At 39.7% G+C, this 15581-nt stretch overlaps 1 protein-coding gene across 2 annotated transcripts in view; it reads left to right on the top strand.

Moving 5' to 3' along the window:
• dcaf8 (DDB1 and CUL4 associated factor 8) overlaps window positions 1-7532 on the top strand; it is a 44424-nt gene extending 36892 nt beyond the window's left edge. For both annotated transcript variants that reach the window (XM_028822234.2, XM_028822233.2), the window contains 2 exons: window positions 3863-3979; window positions 6357-7532. In XM_028822234.2, coding sequence (XP_028678067.1) covers window positions 3863-3979; window positions 6357-6473 — 234 coding nt within the window. In that variant the 3' untranslated portion in view covers window positions 6474-7532. The remainder of the gene's footprint in view (window positions 1-3862; window positions 3980-6356) is intronic.
• The last annotated feature ends 8049 nt before the right edge of the window (window positions 7533-15581 follow it).

Raw genomic sequence — 15581 nt, 5'->3', positions numbered from 1 at the left:
AAACCATCCTTCAAGTAAAATATGACATTTCATGACAATCCATTCTAGCCTCTGTTCTTTTATACTAGGATCATTTTGTAATTTAATGAGCAAATACACACACATACATTTAGCCTTGGAAGTATGAATGTTGTTTGATAGGCATCCCCTGTCACACCCTTGAGTTTCTAATGATGTCATTAGTGTAAATTATGTAACCATACCAATATTAGACAGTGTGACCGACGGTGTAACATAATTCCATCTGTATGCTGAAACTGAAGTTATTGATAAACAGAGCATCCTGCATCTATCATTCTTTAAATTCTTTAGCATGTGTATAGAGTTGAATGTAAGGCATCCGTTACTGTGAGAAGGTGGGTGAAGCATTTTAAAGATGGTTAAACTGACATCTCATATCGGCCACATTACAGTTCCCGTCGAATAGCTTGTATGGAAAAAAAAAAAAAAAGGAAATGGTTATTGTGCTCAATAAGTCAATAGGGACGTAACAGTGAGAGACGTAGCAGTACAGCTAGGTAAAAGGACACCATACAGTTCAGGAGATAATTGAAGCTGCTGGCCTATCAGAAAATTTGTGCCTGCTGGGTCCCATGTTTACTGACCGTCCAAAACCATCCCTTCATAACTACTTGAATGATAACTAAAGGAAGGAAATGTGTTATTTTGCTCAGTTTTGTGGCAGGCAAGAAAAGTTGATTTTTACCATTTTGAACCTGAAACAAAACACCAGAGCATGGAATTGTATTGTGTGTGGAGCCAATGACATATCCATCAGCAGCAAACAGATTGGGTACCATCTTTAGCGATGCAGACAGGTGTGTGCTGTATGAATCTCTGCAGCCTAGAAAGATGTCACCTGTTATTTCCAGACGCTGAAAAAAATAATCCTGCAGCATGGTAACACCCATTGACCTTGGAATAAATTGAGAGTAAGGATTGGGAAATTCTCACCCGCCCTCCTTAAAGTCATAATCTGGCACCATCTGATGTACAATCTTTTTGGATTCATAAATGACCAGATTTTAAGGCAGACCCTTCAAGAGCACTGAGGCAACCCAACAAGCTGTACATCAGTACCTTTGGATGACCTCAACAGAGTTCTTCTATGAAGGTATCTTCAAGCTACCAGAGCAATGGAAATAATGTGTCCAAAAAAGTTGAGATTTTGTAATAAAATGAATCAATGCGCATCCATTAAAATGTGTATCAATGCTTTTAAAAAAAAAAAAAAAAAAAACACAAGTTTTAAAAAATTACTTGTTGATTTCGATATGACCCTAGCTCACTTAATATTACATATATTGCTTTTAAAACCTCTTTAAGCTGTGTATTTGGAGCTGCCAGGTGTAACGTTTAACTTTCCTATTTCAGTGTGTTCATGCAATCCTTTAGTCAGATTATTTAAGGAAATATGAGATTTCATTTGTTACTTGGTCTGCAAGACAAAAAAGCAATTTCAGATAAATTAGATAAAACTTTATTAATCCCACGGGGAAATTTAAACCCATTCAGCAGCAGAAACATAAACAAGAATATAGGTCAGATAATACAGCCAACCAGTTGTCATAAATAAATAAAAATAAACAAGTTACCTGGGGTGGTAGCATTGAATTGCCTGATAGTAGTGAGCAGTAAATACCCCCAGTGCGCCTCTTAGCACACCATGGTGCAATGAGCCTGTGGCTAAAAGTGCTCTGAGAGCGCCTCCTGGAGGGGTTGGAGGGTTTTTTTTTTATGATGATATCCAGTCTTGCCACCTTTCTCCTTTATACAGCAGTGTCCAGGGTTCGCCCTGTGATGGAGCAGGTTTTCCTGATAAGATTCTTCAGGCATTGTGCTTCTTCTGAGCTCCAATTGCTTCCCCAGGGTACTGCAGCGTAGAGCACCACACTGGCTACTGTGGGCTGGTAGAACATTTCCAGAAGCTTGCTACACACATCAAAAGCCCGGAGTCTCCTTAGCAAGTCCAGTCTGCTCCGGCCCTCCTTTTCCAGTGCCACTATGTTGTCAGACAAATCCAGTTTGTTTTTTATGTGAACCCCCAGGTACTTGTAGCTCTGTACCACTTCCATGTCCTCCCTCTGGATGGTGAGTGGTGTCAGAATGGCATTTTTCACAAAAATAAACAGTTAAAAGTATTAAATGTGTATCACTTTGCTCTAAATGCAGTTTGAACAAAAATTGCCTTTCTGGCTGATCAGGTTATATTTTTTTGTTCAATACAGTTGACTAAGGTAAGAGGTCAGCATTGTATGACAACAATTTGGGTAGCTTTCCTTTGTCCAAATTGTCTGACTTGTACCTCTGAATTTGTAGTGTGTGGAGACTTATACCATTTTGTTCGAGAGCTTGCAGCACACGTCCCCATCGTTTCAGCTGCTGTTCAGTTTGTGATTTGTTTTCTGGAGAGTCCTTTCAGTTCCACTAACCACCACCAAGATGGCATATTACTTCCTGTGAAAACCTGGTCTAGTACTCGGGCTTAAAGAGTTGAAAGGTTAATGACAAAGCATTTAGGAGTTTCTAATACAGAATGATTCTCATTAAGTTAACCACCATTCATGCCATCTCCATCTGTCTTGGAGTACTATAGATATACTCATTTTAGACTGGGTTAAAATAAAATTTTGTTTTGTTAGCTCATAAACATGCTACAGCATATTAGAGGAAAGTCTGAAATAAGAGCATTTGTTGATGAGTGTAAAATAAAAACACAAATTTAAAAGTAGTGAAACAGTGTGTAAAATAAGGTATTTCTGCTTTTACATTGGAACATAAAAACCAGCCACCATAAGATAGGACCTGAATGTCTATTTTGATATCTCGTGTCAATATTGTGTATGTGTGTGGTGCACAGTTGTATCAGATTTTTTTAATATCGTGACAACATTATGACAAATGATGGTGTCCGTTTTTAATGCCAGGTTTACTGAATCCTATTCTGTGATATCATCTGCTCTTGCATTTTGCTTTGTACTTGTACCATTATTATTGTACTATCATATTGTATTGAGGAATACTTGTGTTCTGTTCTGTGGATTCTGTTGTATTTACCCCCTTTTTTTTGACACCCACTGCACACCCAGCCTACCTGGAAAGGGGTCTCTCTGAATTGCCTTTCCCAAGATTTCTTCCATTTTTTCCCTGCAAGAATGTTTCTTGTCTTAGAGAGTTGAGGCTGTCAAAAAGCATGGCCTGTTAAAGCCCATTATGGCACTCCTTTGTGTGATTTTTTTTTTTTTTTTTTTTTTTTTTTGGGGATTTACAAAAATAAATTGTATCAGGTTTGCTTGAACTTGTGTTATGCAAATGAGCTTCAAAGTTCAATTATGGCACAGTTCACATACTTGAGGAGACAAGTGTGCAGGTCCACTGTGCTCAAGTGTATTCAACATCTCATGATTCGCACATTCAGAGCCACTCATGTCCATGTCTGTCTTATGTTGTATAAATAATCTGATTGCTGAAGTACAGCATGCGTTCTTTCATGTCCTAGTAAGCACAGGCTCGGCTCTTTTCAGGGACAACTGCTCTAAGCGCTCAGGTTTGTGCTGGCGGATCACAGATATTTTTGTTTGCAGCATTATCTTTATGCTTAAAACATTAAAAGTGGTTTTATTTATTACAATTTAATACTTACCTCTAATGTTTATGTCAGAATTGTGGGTGATTAATATGGCAAATGACTCAATGTTCTAAAAAATAGATGAACTGTAAATTTGTCTTGTTCTCCATTTACCAGCACTAGTATCATACCCAAAAATCCAGTATTTGTTGGGCTTCACTTAGGAGATCTTTGCAGAACAGCAGTCGGTTATTGTTTTAAGCTTGTACTTTTTTTTTTTTTTCTTTTTCTTAGATGATGAAAAAGAATAAACGAGAACGAGACGAAGACAGCATACGACATGGTGATCACTATGATACACAGCTTTTGTGGTTCCTTATGAGACACATGAGGCATAGACGGCCACAGAGGGTGAGTAGTGAAGCCAGAAATGTGCCTTTACTTCACAGCTCAAGCAAAATCTTTCATAGTCTGAATAGTAGTGAACCGGTAAACTGTCAACTGGGACAAATTTTCGTATGCTATTTTTAACAGAGTTTAGCACATCAAGAAGCTGCCTTTGTTACTTGTCGCTTAAGTGATGCACATGTTCTTGTGGCATGGCGGTAATGAGCATTCTGTTACCTTCTGACACAACGCAGCATCTGAAAAGAAGGTGAAGAATGAACAGTTGGCTTTCTTTTTAGAAAAGAGATATGAATACCACTATACTGAAATGTTAGCACATGTACTGAATCACATACACACACTCACACATATTGTATGATGTGACACAAATGTGAATTGCTGTCTCACTCTACTCTAGACAACTACACAATAATCACAGAAATAATATATCATTTATAATCACTCTTATTTTTTTCAGTACATGTAATAATAAAGATCATATGCAAATCTGAAAACTTATAGTGCTCCAATTATTTCAGTTAGCAAAAATATCTTAACTCTCCTGAAAATGCATGGCATTGTTTTCACACTCTTGGAATACAAAGCACACTGTCTGCATCAGTTTGCTGTGAGGGAAGGAGAACAAGAGAGGGTGACATGTTTTGTGTGGTTTAAAAAAAAAAAAAAAAAAATTACAATAAAGAAGCAGCTTACAGTGATTCTGCGGACCTAATGATGTATGCAAATGTGAGAATGAACAGTTTGCTTTCTTGGTGAATATGGAAGGACGGATGGAAGAGGGTTCCTCTTAGAAAAAATAAATAAATAAATCGATTTTAGCACAGCTATATTGAAATACTGGTGCATTTCCTGAATTGCATATACTGAATATCTCACAAACACCGTTTTAGGGCAGATGCGTACCCAAGTAAAGAAAGCTTTTACGTACAGTGCACTGTTGGGTATGAAGTGTGTATGCTGTAACGTTTTCACACACCTTCAAACACACAGTCGACCACCAGTATCAGTCTGATGTGTGTTGAGCTCTTCAGCACATAATGTGCCACCTTGTGTGTTCTCCATTCCCCACGTCAAACCGGTGCTGGCCATATGCTTTGTATGCTGACAGACTCCTCACACACTTGTACTTTGTATTGCACGTTGTGGACTTTTTATTTAAAAGATTTTTGGACTGCTGCCAGACAGGTTTCATTCAAAAACAGTATTTATTTTTTGCTAAATTTGCTCTTCATTTGATTGGTTTATTTGCAGTTTACATGACTGTTCACATACAACAGAAAAAAAAAATACTGTTTGATAGATTTTTAGGTCTATACTGAAATATACTGTAACCATCTAAAGTTTCGTAAATAATCTTAACACTAGAATCCCTGAAGCTTAAAGTTATTTTTGTTGTCCCCGACTTCCTTAAACTTTCCTGACGTACGTCAAGAAGCTTGTAGCTCCTTAGCACTGCACTAACAGCCTGCTTTTGTTTTGCAAATGTGTGGTTTAGCAGAATGCAGCCTGATAGAAAACCCCCCCCCCCATTCTGCCAGATGAAGGCATCGCCCTGCTGCAATCCTACAGCTGAAGTCTGTGTTGAAGTGTTTATCTGGTGATGTGTTTGAAACGCACAATCATACACACGCGAATGTCTTTTACTTTGTACCAACTGATAGTTGGGCTTCAGTAACACGTCAGTTGAGCAATTTCTTTTCCTTCGGTTTTATTCTTGAATAAAAGCATACTTGTTTTGTTGCACCTTTTATGAAAGAGTTTATTGGATATTTGGGCTTCAGTCTTCAAACATCCTACATGTCAACATTATGCTGTTACTACTGTAACATATGAAAATATTTTCTGTTTTAGCTGTCTGTTCTGCATTTCTTTCCCTACTTTTCCTCATGTCATTTTATATTTACTCAGATCGTTGTAGAAATGGAACACACAAGAAATGTATGTATTTCAAATCACGCTATTTCATTACCTGTGTAATTCCTTGCAAATGCATTGCCAGATAAAAACTTCAACACAGACTTGAGCTGTGAGGTTTGCAGTAGGGTGATGCCTTGATCTGACTGAATGGGAGTGAGAGGTGTAGCAGGCTGCATTCTGCTAAACCACATATTTGCAAAACGAAAGCGGCTAACAGTGCAGTGCTAAGGAACTACGAGCTTCTTAGTGTAGGTCAGGAAGATTTAAGGAGATCAGGGATTTCGAAAAAAATCATATGTTTCAGGGATTCTAGTGTTAATATAAAATTTTGCTTACATTGCCCAGCCCCAAGTCCAAACATAGCTGTTTATATTGTTCAGCCATGATTTGTAGTTATTCCTGGTTGAAGTTTACAAAACTCAAACTGAAGATGTGTTTTTTCATCTTTGTGTTTTCCCACTAGACTCGCCATGGACAGTTAGGAGGCACTGAAGGAGACTCGGATGAGTCTTGGACCTCTGAAGACTCATCTGACGAGGACGACATGGGCCCAGATCATGTGCAGTGCATGTCATCCTGAGCTGAGAAAGGATAGAACTTAAAGTTGAGGCGTGGAGTTTGCAGTAAAATACACAGCTTTGCTTTGTCACCAGTGTCTCCTTGTTCAATGGTGCTATTTAATCCAATCTTCAAATGACAGAGTGTTTCAGAAAACAAATTTGCCATGCTTCTTTGACTACTTTTTTTTTTTTTTTTTTTTGGTAAGTTCGGGAGATGTTCTGCTCTTCACTGCCTCGTACTGTTTGCTCACATGATCTCTGCAGCTTCATCTCCAGCAGCACCAAAATCAACTGACTGTCCTGAACAAGAGTCATTTTGTCATTTGTCAGGCCTTTTCTATCTTGTCGTTCAACGCCATTGTGGAAAATAAGATATTTTTCACAAAATTAAAATAAAAACAGCATGCACATGTTTCATGTTTATTGGTTCATTGGAAAAAAGCAGAAAGTGTTTTTCTCCAAGTCAGATTAATAAACGTCTGGAAAGAAGTTAAAGTAGAAGTCACAATAAACATAAGAAAACATAACTGTACTTCGCAGTAATAAGATCTCCATGTGTAAACGAGTTTCAGTTTAGGACACAAATTGGCTTTCAAGCAATATTGAACAGAAGACCGTGACAATAAAGGCAGCAACACGTGTGTGACTTGAAGCAGGAAAGGCATTGTTGCCTTTGTTGTAAAGGTGACAAAGAAAAACATTTTAATACTTAAAAATTGCTTATGAGAAATTTAAAAAGCTATTTTTTCTGTTTGCTAAATTTTGAGAAAATTTATTAAAGCATAGAGAATTTTGCACAAGATGAGCATTAGCAATGGGCATATTTCTTTATTTATTGAAGTCAATAGAACTATAATCTATAAATCTCTATAATTTCTAAGACCATAATCTTACATTAAGACTATGTTGTATCTGAAAATCCAGCAGCAGCATTTTCATTTACAGTATGTCAAGCTGGCATGTTTGAAATGACCAGTACAATAACTGTTGTAAAACAAGTCCAGGTGTATTTAAAAGAAAAGGAAATTGTTTATATATATTAAAAAGATTGAATAAAGACATGCACCAATTGCAGTAAAGCTATATTTCATTTGTGTTTTAATATAGTCATCTATGTTACCCATGCTGTACTGTTTTTGGTCATCATTGCCCGGTTACAATTTTACTGTGGTGTGAAAGATTTTGGCAACTTACAAAGTACTGTAAAACATTTGCTAAAAGTTTCAGTTTCCACATCAATGTGTACATTAAAATCCCCCATCATCACTACACGATCTGTTTATAGCCAAATCAGATAAATGATTGCCAAATTCGGTCATGAACAATGAATATGGCCCTGGTGGTCTGTACACTGGCACTACAATTATACTGAAATCTATTTTAATATTTAAAATGAGAGCCTCAAAGGATGTGAAGTTGCCAACATTTTTAGAAGCAGTTTGCATTTTGTCACAATTATTCCAGGGCCACCAAATCGACATGTGTCTCTAGATTTATGAAGGAACTAGGGGGCTTTGCCCCCTGCTCGCTTCACTCGCCAACCCCCTGGGCCTGTGCTACATGCTAGCCTCTTTGCGGTTGTGCCACTCACGTATGGGGATGTGGATGTACAATTTAAACAGATTTTTATTTTCATGGGAATTGTTACATATGCATCAATGCAACGTATAACTGCCTGTGATTGAATTTCGTTTCTTTCTCTCTATTAAATAAAACAACTTTTTAGAATGTTTGGCTCTGAGATTTGTTAATTGTCTTTGCAAAAGCTATTCTAACAGGGAAACTATTAATGTTTTAATATGAATAGCATATCAAGATCTCCTTTGTTGTCTGTTATCCGCAGAAGATGTACTACATTACCTTTCTTGGATACATCCTTCTTTCTCCAGTAATTTGTGAGTTGGAAGACCGGACATTGTAAATGGTTGTAGATATTCTTCGGGATATTGTAAGTTGTTGTTTTCATCTTCCGCACGATCACCACCAACAGTTTTAGCATAGTCTATTGATACGCATTTAACCAATTTGCTGTGTAACCGATCATCATTTTTGGCGTTAATTCTTTTGACTTCCTTGTTTCTCGGTGCTAGGGGACCGTGGTCGTGTTTGAAAATGTTTAAGAGGAGGGCGTGACTTGAAAAAATTTCAAGGCAAAAGTCTCTTCTCGTGGGATTTGAGAAAAATCTCTCTTCTAAAAAGTCTCATCGTGTCAAAGGATTTTTTTTATATATATATAATAAAGAGATGTGTAGTCATCTGGTGACACCGCAGCTAGGGGAACAGTGTCTCAATTTTACTAAGCCAGGTTTCAGTGGGAAGACACAAATCAAAATTTGTACTTTTTTTATACTAGATCACCTGGATGCACTGGGATGCATCATCGGTGATGTATCCTGAGGTCATCCGGCGTTTCGGGTCTCGCAACATCATACACACTTGGCTCAGGCGACCCGGCCAGGGTTGATCAATACCCAACTTGCATCCCACTAGCAATCCATGGATCCTCCCCCTTTACCCAAAGCCACCAAAGAGACTTTCCCTGTGGCTTCGCTTGCGGATTTAATGGCCCTCCTTTTGGCCGCTCCTGTTATGCCCAGCCATGTCCTGCAAATCCTCTGCAGCCAAGTTCTATCCCTGCACTCCTCCACCAGCTCCTGGTACTTGGCGTGTTTCCTCTCGTTAGCTTCCTCGATATGCTGTCTTCCCAGGGCGCTGTCAGTTCCAGCTTTATTTCCAAGAAAGCATATGTTTAATAAGCAGCATTTAAAACTGCATAGTATTTTCTGATCTGGTGATATATTTATTGTTTAAATTTGAACTAAGTTACAAATACAGGTACCCAGCGAAGGATCTGGTTTTATGTCTTGGTCTAATTATACACCTTATTTTTTGACTTTCAAGTAATTTAAGGTTTGCATTACGACTACATTTATAGGATGTGTCACATCAGGGGTTATGGGTAAGGAGAGTAACAGGTAGGATAAACAACCGCCTGTGATTTAAGAATCACAAGACTGTAGTCTGGATGGTGCTCTAATCAGTCAGCCAGGCAGTTTAGCTGCCATATTTTGGGATAATACAAAAGATCCCCTCCAGTTAGGATGAAGGCAATCCCTTGTGAAAAATCCAGGCCTTTCCCAAAAATCATCCCAATTGTTCACAAAGGCTATACTTTTTTATTTGCACACCAGGTTTCTAGCCGGCAGTGAAGGGGATGTAATCTGCTATGAGTGACATTCTCTCTCTATAATCTTGGTAAGGTGCCAAATACAATAAAATTCCACGTTTTCTTTTTGCTTTGGTGCATAGAGAGATGAAGTTCCTCTTTAATACCTCAGACTGCTGTAAACAAATATCATTAGGGCCAACATACAGCAATAAGGTAGATACTTCATCGTCGGTGATACGATCCAATTTAGCCCGAATGTCCGATAACTTCATCCCAAGTAGGCATTTAACATTAACTTCTGGTTTAACATAGTTTGGAATTCTAACATTTTGCACTATGGAATCACCAGTTTTATGAGTTAAAAGAACTTTATGATTCTTAGGATCCACGGGCGTGCTGCAGAGTGCCCAGAATGTGTTCTGGGTCCGAACTGGTGACCTGGATGCAGAGGAACTAAATTTTGGCTTCTTAGACCCCCGTCTAACTGTTACCCACTCACCCTGCGGCTGAATTGGTGCTGCTGATTTTGATCTAGCACTGACTACACTGGGACCTAGAAAAAGACTGAAGCCAAATCAGAAGTAGTGGAATTGTCTAAACACATTGAGTCAGTTCAATTTTTGGCATGTCTAATCGCTGTCAAGTTCCTAACGTGGTCCTCCAATTTGCGTATTTTCCCGACCAATTCTAAATTAACTAAGCTTTTTTGGCAGGTAAAGCTGTCTGCACTGTTGGCCAGAAAACCTGAACTGTACATGCTGCAGGATACACAACACATTAACGCACCCTCACTGGGCAGAGAGCAAATGCAATTTACATTCAGCACCCAGTTCATCCTTATCCCTTTCTGCTCCCTTTTTGCTTTCTGCATTCAGCTAAATCACTGGAAAGACCATTGGCTTTAAACTTTCGCCACCTACTGGAGGACTAACTTCACACTAGGTTACTTCTTGTCTGATTTCAGCTTTACTTCAGTTGAACTTTACTGACGGATTTGATTTGTTTTCAGTTTCTTTTCTGTTCTTGTAAAACTCTATATGCGTGTGTGAGATGCCAGTTTCATGCTTCCGCTTGCTGCTCAACCCCACCAGATGTTGTGTAAAATAATTAATAAGCTAATTAAAATGTTTCTAACATCCCTAAGCTGTCTTCCTGGACATTTTGTTTTTTTTTTTACAGTTCTCTACCATCAGTTCAATGTAATTACGTACCTAGAAAAATCTTGCTCTTTGTTGTTTTTGAAATTGTCTTCATGCCACGTACTGCCAACCTGTTTCTGGCTGAGATGTGGAGTAATTGGCCCTGCAGTGTTCTCTATATCCTGGGCCCTGTGTACTTTCAAGGTACTGAGCAGCACAAGCAGAATGAATATTTTGAACCAGGAAATGAATCAAGGTCAAAACACCAAAGAAAGGGTCATTACCAAACAACACTGACCAAAAAACACAATAAGGATTTTGTTTTTAGTGTTTATTCAAATCATGGCTAGTGAGTAGAGTGTATCTTTATTTAAACCAGCATTTTGATGATCAATGTGTCTTAGTGATATCCAACTACCCTTTGCGTTGTTTAGTGTTTTTTTCCTATTATTTTGTCTACCATTTTAGTTTGTTACTGCCGTCAACATTTTGTTAGCTCATCATTAGGACAGTGTCCTCAGATGTTGTGACTTGTGTAACCGATGATATAGGTTTAAAGGGTGGCTGACAGTTCACTTTCCTATATGAACTGTAGATTCAAAACCCAAACAAACCTTTTCTAAAATTTACTGTTGCCTCACAGTTCTACTCACTGGTGCCTCAGCCACTGCCTGCGTGCTCTTTGTATATTCTCCTCGTGTCCATCTCCAAGTTGTTTTCAGTCATCATCCAACCCGCTATATCCTAATACAGGGTCACGGGGGTCTGCTGGAGCCAATCCCAGCCAGCACAGGGTGCAAGGCAGGAACAAATCCCGGGCAGGGTGCCAGCCCACTGCAGAAGTTCTTTTCAGCTTCTTCTCAAAGACCTTCAGCTCCAACCTGACCTGACCCCTGACCAGTGATTGACATCAGCTTGTGATGGGTTGCCATCCTGGGTTTGCATTTTCCAGCTCTGAGCCCACTGCTGCTGTTGGAGACTGCAATATCTGAAATGTCAAAAGAAGGTCCCGAAAATCGATGGATAGGTGAGAAGCAAACTGAAATAAATAAAAATGTATGAAGAGAGAAGTGGGTTAGGAAATTGATGGGTGATGGAGACATGAGTCAATACAATAAACTGATTTAAAGTAAAACTCTTAAGACCACCAGAGGGCACCAGGTCTGCTCTAGGTCAGGGGTAGGCAACGTCGGTCCTGGTGAGCCGCAGTATGTGCAGGTTTTTGTTCCAACCCAGTTCCTTAACGAGAACTCAATTATTGCTGATGAAGCACATATTGCTTAAGTGACATTTTAATGCTTCATTTTAGTGGTCTCGCTTGTTAAGGTTCTCCAACCTTAATTGCTTATTTCAATCTTAAACTGCTGCATTCAGTGTTTTAATTGCTCCTTATTAGCAATAAGATGTAAAAGACAAAGCAGCCAGCAGTTCTCCAGCTAGCTTTTTTCCAATTACATCTGTGTGTGTTCATCATGCACTGTTTGATTTAATAAAACACTTAACAGAAAAATGTGACAGACTGAAAATGATCTGTTTTAGGCTTCAAATCATTTGGATGATATCCTTGGAAAGGAAAAAAATCTACGATATAAAAGTCTTACATTGCACAGACTAACAAGCCATAAAATTAAATAAGGTCTGAGACTGGCAATGATTGGTTTCTAATTAAGCAATTGGGTTGGAATGAAAACCTGTAGCCACTGCGGCTCACCAGGACCGACATTGCCTACCCCTGCTCTAGGTGGTTGATTGCTGAAGTTCTCAGATAAGCTGATCTCCATTCACTCTGAGTGTTAAACCGCCATCGTAATGCATCAATCAGATGTGTTATCAGAAAAGGAGAATTCTCCAGAATGGAGAATTTAAATAATTTGTCATACAAATCAGAGGAGTGAATACCAAGAAACAGTGAAGATTTGATCTCGTGTCATCTGTCAATCAAGTGGTGATGTCTGACTTATAATCAGTTCATAAATTCATCTGACTGATATTAAAAAGAGCAAAAAACATGAAGAAAATGCTGTAGAGTTAATGGAGAATAATAATACCATTAAAGTGAAAGATATTCTGTGGTGTATATAGTGTCTTTTGTGTTGCCAAAACTGAACCTGGCATTCTGGGTGACGGCAAGTTGAGTTTTGAGTGAAGAAAGGACCTGATGTTGGCTTATAAACCTCTGTAAAGAAAACCAAGGTGAACATTCAGATAATCCCGTCTGAGTGTCACTGTGTATCGGAGCAGGAGTCACTTCACTGTGAGGAGCTCAGGGCTTCAGCTCTGGTCTCCACTTTCTACTCCATCACACTGGACATCGAGTCAGAACCTGCAGTCAGTGACTATCCAGCACACAGTGGTCATCCACATCTGCACTGACATATAAAATAACATTTCTGTCTAAATCTAAACATGTATACAAATAGTTTAAGAAAATAGAAAGTCAATATGCAAATGAAAAACCTCCAACACTGGATACAGTGGAACCTCGGTTCACGATCATAATTCGTTCCAAAACTCTGGTTGTAAACTGATTTGGTCGTGAATTGAAGCAATTTCCTCCATAGGATTGTATGTAAATACAATTAATCCATTCCAGACCATACGAACTGTATGTAAATATATATATTTTTAAGTTTTTAAGCACAAATATAATAAATTAAGCCATAGAATGCACAGCGTAATAGTAAACTAAATGTAAAAACATTGAGTAACACTGAGAAAACCTTGAACAACAGAGAAAACTAACACTGCAATAGCGCTACCAACCGCTGGCTAAAAACACTTTTTTTTTTTTTTTTTTTTTAAAGAGTTTTAAGCACAGGGAAAAAAATGAATATCTGAAAAAATCCGTAATTTAATAAACCACCAAGAAAAGTAACATTGCAACAATGCAGGCTACGAACCGATCGCTGTAAACAGAAGTGAAAACAAATTCAAGCCAAGTGCATTCTTTAACTGCCTTCCTACCTTATGAGTCCAGCCCCCTCTCTCTGTCGCACTGCTTGTGTGTGTGCGTCTGGCTTTCTCTTGCGCTGCCTGTGTGTGTGTGTGTCGTGCGCTCTCTTGCTCCCTCTCTTGCTCGCGGCACAGGAAATGCACAGGGAGAGACTGAACATGTACAAACCGAAAGGGAACCTGGTTTGTTCGTATACCGAGTGTGGCTGTGAACCGAGGCAAAAGTTTGGCAAACTTTTTGGTCGTAAACCGATTTGTACGTGTACCGAGACGTTCGTGAACCGAACATGTATGTGTAAATGCTGCCCTCTTGTGGTCACATAGGCAACTTAAATAAAAACTTTTCTTATGTTTTTTAATTATTTTTCCAGTCTTTTTAAACATTAAGGCTGCGTTGAACCCTTGGCACATCTAATTTCAGGCCAATCGTAGCCTCTTCTGTTTGCATTTCCATGTGTTGATTTTCTCTTAAAGAGCTTTACTGGGTTTTCTCTTGAAGGCGTTTGACTGGCTGGTGAGGGGGGCACCAGGGTGGTATGGGACATGAGAAGGACCTGTCGTGAAGTGTGGAGAGGTCAGTGCTGACAAACCAGGTAATGGCAGGTTATTGTCATACACCATTCTGAACATACAGTGACAACAACAACAATACTTATTTATATACAGTAGTACATTATCATACAAATGATGTAGCTCAAAGTGCTTTACAGGATGAAGAAAGGGAAAAAAGACAAAATATAAAAAATCAAATTAGGGAACACTAATTAACACAGAATAAAAGTAAGGTCCGATGGCCAGGGAGGACTTGATAAAACAAACAAAAAAAAACTCCAGACGGCTGGAGAAAAAAAAAAATCTGCAGGGGTTCAGAGGTCACGAGACCACCCAGCCCCCTCTAGGCATTCTACCTAACATAACTGACCTCAATCAGTCCTCATTGTATTCAGGGTTCTCATGGAAGAACTTGATGATGACGGTCATGTGGACTTCTGGCTGTTAAATCCATCAATGTAGGGACATCACGGTGCTTTGATCAGGTGGCAGTGGTGCAGATCGCCACCCCAGAAAACCGGAAAAAAAACAGCAGAGAAAGTAGGGGTTAGTACGGATTGCAGAGCCACCATGAATAATATCCATCCATTGTCTCCCGCTTATCCGAGGTCAGGTCGTGGGGGCAGCAGCTTGAGCAGAGATGCCCAGACTTCCCTCTCTCCGGCCACTTCTTCTAGCTCTTCCGGGAGAATCCCGAGGCATTCCCAGGCCAGTCGAGAGACATAGTCCCTCCAACGTGTCCTGGGTCTTCCCCGGGGCCTCCTCCCGGTTAGACGTGCCCGGAACACTTCACCAGGGAGGCGTCCAGGAGGCATCCTGATCAGATGCCCGAGCCACCTCATCTGACTCCTCTCGATGCGGAGGAGCAGCGGCTCTACTCTGAGCCCCTCCCGGATGACTGAGCTTCTCACCCTATCTTTAAGGGAAAGCCCAGACACCCTGCGGAGGAAACTCATTTCAGCCGCTTGTATTCGTGATCTCGTTCTTTCGGTCACTACCCATAGCTCATGACCATAGGTGAGGGTAGGAACATAGATCGACTGGTAAATTGAGAGCTTCGCCTTGCGGCTCAGCTCCTTTTTCACCACGACAGACCGATGCAGCGCTCGCATTACTGCGGATGCCGCACCGATCCGCCTGTCGATCTCACGCTCCATTCTTCCCTCACTCGTGAACAAGACCCCAAGATACTTGAACTCCTCCACTTGGGGCAGGATCTCGCTACCAACCCTGAGAGGGCACTCCACCCTTTTCCGGCTGAGGACCATGGTCTCAGATTTGGAGGTGCTGATTCTCATCCCATCCGCTTCACACTC

This window comes from Erpetoichthys calabaricus, chromosome 16 (assembly GCF_900747795.2).
Source record: "Erpetoichthys calabaricus chromosome 16, fErpCal1.3, whole genome shotgun sequence".
In the NCBI taxonomy this organism is placed as follows: Eukaryota; Metazoa; Chordata; class Cladistia; order Polypteriformes; family Polypteridae; genus Erpetoichthys; species Erpetoichthys calabaricus.
The sequence above is the reverse complement of the archived record's forward strand: the minus strand, read 5'-3'. Positions and strand labels throughout refer to the sequence as shown.